We start from the raw sequence: 8,405 nt of genomic DNA on the forward strand, positions 1-8,405 counted from the left end.
GTCTATTGTTGTACCTCACAGTGATTCACTAATATTTTTTTTAAAGAGACTTTCTCTAGCAGAGAAGGAAAGGAATCAAGAGTAAGAAGAAGAGAAAGGAAAGTAGTGGGATAACAGGGCTCTGGGCTTCAGATCTGTTGGTGAATGGGGGAGGGGAACAGCCATAGACCCAAAGCACAGAATAACAGCACTGAGGACACGAGATCTAAGCTGTAATGTACCTTTCGAGATGGCAGGCAGGGTAGGGCAGGGTGGGGTTGGAATATGGAAACATTGTGGGAAAAAGTTGATACTAGTGGTGATGGAATTAATGTTGAAATATTATATGCCTAAAACTCAACAATCAATGACTTTGTACATCACAGTTCTTTTATTACATTTAAAATTATGCAAACACCAAAAAAAATTGAAAAAAGACTATGATAAAACAATTTTAAAATGGAAAAAAAGAGAGAGCTTTCTCTACTCTTAGAGTCTTCTGATAGATGACAAGAAGATAGGTGGGTATGTATGCATATATATTCATGTATCTTTATGTATACGGGAATAGAAAATTATTTCTCTAAGTGTTAGACATTTACTCTATTTGTATGTGATTGTTATAGATGACATGAGGATAGAATCAGCTGTCACCTTCTTCCGCTACTAACTGCGTTACTAATGTTACTTACTCTTTTATTAAGAGTTTGCCTTCATCAGAACAAGACAGCCCTTGCTTTGAATAATTTGCTAATGCAAAAATTTTAGAGTTAGTTAGATAATACTAGTTTAAATAAACAATGTGGTCAAGGTTGCTGCAATTTGTTAGTTATAATGGAAAAAATGCAGACTTCATTGATAGCTCTTCAGCACACAAATGACTGCATCATAAGCCACAGAGACATCTTGATGAGGGAACAATGACCACTTTCTGTAATGTTTGTCGAGAGTGCCTCACTGCCCATCTGTTACATAGTTCATGCACAGACAGAAAACCCTGTCCTGATTCCTTGCCTCCTGTTAATAAACCAATGTAGCATCTTATGTAAATGTGTTACTCAAAGATAAAAGTGCATCAATAACAAATAAATAAGAGATAATGCCAGAAGTGAAGTTTTAAACAAATATCAAGGGACTTACAGAAGAACTCTTTGACCATGGGACTGTTAACAAAGGCATTCTTTGGGAGACGTCACATAAGTATCCAAGAGCCTTAGTGAAGAGGTCTGAGTCCACAGAAGAGGAAGTGGTTGTGACAAAAAGAAGGAACATCGCAGAGGCGTGATGCTGGGGAACTCTCCACATTAATGCAACTCCAGGAAATACTTGATGAGAGTAAAAACAAAGAAGATAAGACCCTGGAAACTTATCAAACTTAGAGTTTGAGGATTTACTAAGACATAGGAAAAAAGGCTTGCTTTTATTATTTATTTATTTATTTATGGTTTTGGGCCACACCTGGCTGTGCTCAGGGCTGACTTCTGGCTCTGTGCTTAGGGATCACAGAGCTTGGCAAGGCTTGCAGAATCCTATAGGATGTCAGGGATCAAACCCAGGGCAGCTATGTGCAAGGCAAGTGCCTCACCCACTAAACCGTCTCTCTGGCCCCTAAGGTGCTTGCTTTGAATTGCAAACTGTAGGATAACTTTGGTTTGCCCTCTCTCCCTTGCCGCAGAGAGCTTAGAGTTCTGGAGTTACACCATTTACAGTGCTCCTGAGGCACTCTCATTCCTCTGTGTTTGTCTTTAACCTCTTTTTCCTTAATTGTGTTGACAAATGCAAAGGGTAAGCCGGCTTTTCAGTTTTCACCATTAGGAATGATGGGGTCCTTGACGGAGAGCGGTGGGTACACTGGTGAGGGCTGTGGTGTTGGAATTATGTGCACAGGAAACCATTCTTAACAGTACTATAACTCACAGAACCTCAATCAATAAAAAAAATCAGTTTAAAAGAAAAGAGCGAAGGGTTAATTCCCCTCCCACAGCACTGCTGTGTGTGCTCCTGGTGCTGCCAAGGTCAGCTGTGCAAGAAGCTAGCTGTGCCCTTGGTCATGAACACCTGCCTATCCAAGTAATGCCAGAGCTGCGAACCTGGTCTCAACCCCCCCACCCGTCTGAGCCATGCCAGGTGTGCTCCTATCCTTTTGTTTTCTCTCTTGAGAGAATTATCATTAACTGTGTTATCTTTGCAGTGTGATCTCAGGGTATCAATCCTCTGTAACAGTGCCCTGAAATGCATTTGTATGGATTTATTATTGACCTTTAAGTGATTTCCAAATAATGAAACAAAGCTTGTGTCCCTGATAGGGAATCTTTATTCCTCTGCTTCTACCACTCTGAGTTATGAGGTCAGCCCTCTCCTGGGCTTTCATCTTTCCAGGGGTGTAAATGGGTTGTGCAGATCTTTGTACCCAGATTGCCTGACAAGTGCTTTTATAAAGAACGTTTGACAAGTCTCTGAATGAAATCACAATACTCGGCTATTTTATGCTAAAGAGTCTAGGTGATCTCCTTTGTCCGTTGACACAGGTAATGGATGGTTTCTGGAGAGCATCATTGTTAAGTCTGAAGAGGAAGGTGACAGTCAAGTTGTGCTGTTCCCCTGCCACAGGTGTGCTGCTCCTTACTCCACGTGAGCCAAAATCACAATCCCTGTGTCCAGCTCTTTTTTAAATAAGTTTATTGAATCACCGTGAGACAGTTACAAGGTTTCAAGTTTGAGTTACAATCACACAGTGATCAAACACCCATCCCTCCACCAGTGCACATCCCCCACCACCAATATCCCGGGTATACCCCCCCCTTTCCCATCCTCCCCCTGCCTCTATGGCAGACTATATTCCCCATTCTCTCTCTCTACTTTTGGGCATCATGGCTTGCAACACAAACACTGAGAGGTCATCATGTTTGGTCCATTATCTACTTTCAGCATACATCTCCCATCCCAACTGATTCCTCCAGCCATCATTTTCTTAGTGATCCCTTCTCTATTCCATCTGCCTTCTCCCCTGTGTCCAGGTCTTTTCAGCTAGGTCATAAGCCTGTCTTGTGCTATCAGGCCAAATCATTCCCTTCTTTAAAATCAGAGCAGATCTTCATCTCCCAGAAATTTTGTTCCAACACTAAAATCTCCTTTATTTGTAACGCTTAATACTTTTTCTCTTCCAGGATAAGCATGGTGAAATGGAAAGAAAACTGGGCTAATATTTAGGTCAGAGATTCTTGAAACTACCTGTTAGCTTGAGGGGAAATATTTTTTCCAATGTCTCTGAGGTTCTATTTCCTCATATGTTAAGCAGGGAAAAAAAACTGTTTCTCAGAGTTGATTTGAATCATTTAGAATCAAATGCAGTTATGTGTGTGAACTGTGATTGCTGAAGGAATTTTAAAGGCAGTGTAGATGCAATATGAAGAGGGTGTCTGTGCTGCAGAGGCAACTCCTCAGTTCATTAGCCATTCATGAGTGAATCTTAAATTCTGTTGTCAAAATTTATGATGAGAATGATTGAATGACACCTCCAGACTTCATACAGATTTTATCAATAAAATAGCAACTACACCTTGGTCAAAAGATACTATAAGTAAAAAGTATAAAATTAATTTGCATAGTTAAATCTGAGATTTTTTTTCAGTTATTGTACAATTAGGAATTTGCCACCTTCCATGTTGAAAAAGAACACAAACAAGTGAGGTTGCTGTTAACGTAGGACAGTTTATACTGCAAGGGTTTAGCAAGTGTATCCATAAGACCGAACATTAGGGGTCTAAGAGTCACGGTGGAGACCTTTGTGTGAGTTCAGGTGCTGAGTGTAGCTGTGTTCACAGACTCTGAATTATGCACTGTTATTCACTTATCTGCTGATTTATGCTGAAGCATTGTGTATCCACACCGTGTCCACACTATGCCAAGTCCTGGATATGTAGATCACTGTATCACTGTCATCCCATTGCTCATCGATTTGCTGGAGCAGGTATCAGTAATGTCTCCATTGTGAGTCTTGTTGTTACTGTCTTTGGCACATGGAATACACCATGGGGAGCTTGCCAGGCTCCGCCGCACAGGCAAGATACTCTCAGTAGCTTGCAGGACTCTCCGAGAGGGATGGAGGAATCAAACCTGGGTTGGCTGCGTGCAAGGCAGATGCCCTACCTGCTGTGCATCCCTCCCGAAGCTGCAAGCTCGGTCAAAGAGGACAGCCTTCCGGAATAGAGAAGGACCGGTCTTCGGTCGAGGGTATACGAGTAGGTGCGCTGCCCTGCCAGAACCTCCAAACAAGCTCTCAAGGATATGTAGATGTGAAACACAAAGCGCTGGGTGGATGTGCTATCTCAAGGAGCCCCACCCGGTGATATGCTACGGAGAGAGGAAATGGTACTAAATGAAACTGGGTGTGCCTTGAGCTCAGTGAGTGGCATCAGTCTTCTAAGGAAATCACCCTCACACGTGTACTGAAACACGAGTGGGGTGAATTTTACCTTACAGTAGTTTAATCCTAGAAAGCATCCATTCTTTTGAAACTTTCTAAAGAGCTGTGTTTGGTATGAAAAATAATGAAGCAAACTTTCTTTTCTTTCCTTTTTAAAAAATTTTTTATTAGTGAATCACCGTGAGGTACAGTTACAAACCCATGAACTTTTGTGTTTGCATTTCAGTCATATAGTGATTGTTTAGCCATCCCTCCGCCAGTGCCCATTCTCCTCCACCAATGATCCCAGTATCCCTCCCACCACTCCCACCCCATACCCCACCACCCCACCCTGCCTCTGCATCAGGGCATTCCCTTTTGTTCTCTCTCCTTTTGGGTGTTGTGGTTTGCAATACAGGTACTGAGTGGCCTTCATGTTTGGTCTATAGTTTACTTTCAGCACACATCTTTCAACCCGAATAGGACCTCCAAACATCCTTGACTTGGTGTTCCCTTTTCTATCTGAGCTGCCTTTTCCCCCAGTATGTGAGGCCGTTTTCCAAGCCATGGAGCAGACCTCCTGATCCTTATCTCTACTACTCTTGGGTGTTGATCTCCCATTCTGTTACTTTATATTCCACAGATGAGTGCAATCTTTCTATGTCTGTCCCTCTCTTTCTGACTCATTTCACTTAACATGATACTTTCCATGTTGATCCACTTATATGCAAAGTTCATGACTTCATCTTTTCTAACAGCTGCATAGTATTCCATTGTATAGATGTACCAAAGTTTCTTTAACCAGTCATCTGTTCTCGGGCACTCGGTTTTTTTCCCAATTTTGGCTATTGTAAACAGTGCTGCGATAAACATACAAGGAAGCACACTTTTTCTCATTTGTCTCATTTCTTTCACTGTATACAAATTTAAAATGCCTGTGGATCATCATTATTTCCATTTTGCGACTTTCAAACTCTGAGAAGAGATCTGGTGGATTTATTTTTGTAAGAAATCCTCTGATGCATTCACGGGGAATAAAAGCAGCAGAGATTGAAGTTTTTCAGAACTGGATTTCGGTTTTAGCCCCTTCCCTCAGAGTCTTAGGAGCCTCCGTTTATTCTTATAACAAATGGCAAGAATGGCATCTCTTTCCTAGGGTTGTTTGAGTGTGTTAACAATGGACAAAATGTACCTAAAAAGGTCTTGGAATTATTGGAGACTCTTTAATGATAAATGTTATTGTGGAAGACAAGCAGCTTTCAATCAAAGAAATCTTCCTACCTCCTGTGGTGAAAGAAGCAAGGGACCTCTCCGGACCCTCTCTTAGGAGACACTAATCTTTCCTGAGCACACCACCCTCATGATGTTCATGTCACAAATAATTTCAACACATGGATTTTATGGGGAGACACACGTTCCATCACCACAGTACTGTACATCTCAGGCTTTGTTTAGATTGATTTTATGCATGTAAATAATGAAAACCCACCCAAGGCCATTCTGAAGGTCAAATTGTATTTATTCAACAATTAATAAATCAGACAGCTTACCTATCAAGGTCCAAAGTACTTCAAAAGCTGTTTGAAATGAAATACTTTTACAGCCAAAGAGAGAATAAGATGAAGAGGGAATAATTTTAGGTTTAGGGAACTTACCTATGGTGAGTGGAAAGAGGTCAGTGACAAAATCATTTCCTTTGATAAATGGGAACAATTTTATTAGGACAGGCCAGGAAATTCCTTGTATTTGAGGGGGATATTGAAGCCGCAGTATCAACAGGGGTCTTGAAACCTGCTTTGGTTCAGCAGAAAGTCTTGGAGCGACAAATGTTCCCATTTGGTCCTTGACTCTGTTTTTTAACATATGTAGATAAAGATCATCCTTTGAATTTGCTAAAATGAAGAATATTAAAATTAATGTCATGGGCCAGAGTGATAATACACGTGGAGAGGGCACTTGCCTTGTAGATGACCCATCTGGGTTCAAGCCCTGATACCCCATATGGTCCCCAGAGCCTTCCAGGAGTGATCCCTGAACACAGAGATAGGCGTGAACCCTAAACACCACCTGCCTGGTGTGGCCAAAAAAAAATTAGATTAAAAAAATCACTGTCACTGTCACTGTCATCCCATTGCTCATCGATTTGTTCAAGCAGGCACCAGTAACACCTTTCATTATGAGATTTATTGTTGGTGTTTTTTGGCATATCCAATACACCACGGGTAGCTTGCCAGGCTCTGCCATGCGGGCTTGATACTCTCAGTAGCTGGCCGGGCTCTCTGAGAGGGGTGGAAGAATTGAACACAGGTCGGCCACGTGAAAGGCGAACGCCCTACTGCTGTGCTATCACTCCAGCCCTTAAAAAAATTAATGTCATTTTCCCCTTTTTGTTAGTATATGGTAGGTGTCATAGTTACCTTACAAAGTACTCTAGGTGCTGAAGAGAGCACAGCGATGAAGGCTCTTGCCTCACACACAGTTGGCCCAGTGTGACCTCTGGTACGTGCTACGGTTCCCTGAACACTATCAGGAGTGATCCTTGACTCAGAGCCAGGAGTAAGCCCTTAACATTACCAGGTTTGCCTCCCTCCAAAAAATCAAAACAAAACAAAACCCAAAAACCCCAAATCCCAAATGAATGATTTTCTAGAGCCTGAAGTTTAACCTCTAGTACACATGTACCAGTCACATGAAAGCAAACACAAAAACAAATACAAAATCAAAAACAACTGTGAATAAGGAAATTCCAAATAAAGAATATCTGCTATTTAAACTACACTAGAATATTTCTAATGTTATTATAGAATGTTGACATCTATGTGAACTTGAAACGACAGTTAATCAAATGTGTGTTGGTGCTGCACTCCTAAAGATAATTCAGTATGGCTTAAAATCTACAAGCTAGAATACTTTTAAACAAACAAAAAAACATTTTTTGAGTTTTTCCCTGAAGGCCTATTCACATGTTTTCTCTGTGCTATTTCCTGTTATACATAACATGTCTTCTTTAAATACTCACACCTATTGTTACGTCCCCTCTTTCCATGGCAGATGGCTGGATGAGTACCAAGATGATGGCAAGACCGAGAGGGTACTGCTCCCAGAAAATACTCCAGCATCAGCCCCTCAGGAAGAGTCTAGCTCTGTGTCCTCCTGAAGGGATCAACTTGTCACTGCACTGTGCCTGCAAACCTTTGCACCTGTGGCAGCATCTTGTGTCCTCCCTGTGCTGGACCAAACCTGGAAGAATCAGATGGTGTTGGATGAATATATTGCTTTGAGAACTTCAAAGGTTGGGTGAAACAGCAGCCAGCAATTATCCAAGACCAGGTTACAGTATCTGCACAGATTGCTCCTTCTTGCTCTTCTCATTTCTTCTTTCAGAGAATCTGATACCTGCTAAGTGTACTGAAATGAAGTAATTAGTGTGGGACATCATAGGGTTTAATAAAGATGACACATTACTATTCAAAATATACTAATTTTAAAATGGGACCATTCCATGATAATGGGATGCTTCTCCACATTAAGTTGTAATACGAAGAAGGAAATATCAGAAGAAAACAGTTAATCTGATTAAACTTGTGTTCCCAGGAACTTCACCCATGCTGACCGTGTCTTTTGTAAGCTGTCGACTGAGGTTCTGGGCGACAACAGCACAAAGTTGTGCAGGGAATGTGTGGTGCCCTCCAGCTACTCCTTCCTCCTGTGATCTTCTCATGCTTAGCATCTCAGTGTCACTAGCAGTTTCTGCCGATGCTTCAGACTGGCACCGGAGATAAGTCAATTTGTGTGAGAAGGAGAAGCTATCACATGTCAAGTACAGCAAAGAGACCTCTTCTTGAATTTCAGTTCCACCAACATAAAATGGACACTGCCATCCTCTAAGTCCTGCAGAAGAGCGACTACAACTTGAAGAGGCTTGGGTGAAGTCTTGGAATGAAATTCCAAGGAGAGGAGCATAGAAGACCAACGAACTCCTTCTCCAAATATACCAACAACTTGTTGTCTCATGATTGTT

General features: G+C 41.6%; 1 protein-coding gene across 1 annotated transcript in view; it reads left to right on the top strand.

Annotated features, from left to right (window-relative positions):
* The window catches only part of RP1 (RP1 axonemal microtubule associated), a 209,597-nt gene extending 201,800 nt beyond the window's left edge, over positions 1–7,797 (top strand). Inside the window, exons 28-29 of the mRNA XM_055124422.1 lie at positions 2,508–2,589; positions 7,436–7,797. Coding sequence (XP_054980397.1) covers positions 2,508–2,589; positions 7,436–7,541 — 188 coding nt within the window. The 3' untranslated portion in view covers positions 7,542–7,797. The remainder of the gene's footprint in view (positions 1–2,507; positions 2,590–7,435) is intronic.
* The last annotated feature ends 608 nt before the right edge of the window (positions 7,798–8,405 follow it).

The sequence above is a fragment of the Sorex araneus genome, chromosome 2, assembly GCF_027595985.1.
Source record: "Sorex araneus isolate mSorAra2 chromosome 2, mSorAra2.pri, whole genome shotgun sequence".
In the NCBI taxonomy this organism is placed as follows: Eukaryota; Metazoa; Chordata; class Mammalia; order Eulipotyphla; family Soricidae; genus Sorex; species Sorex araneus.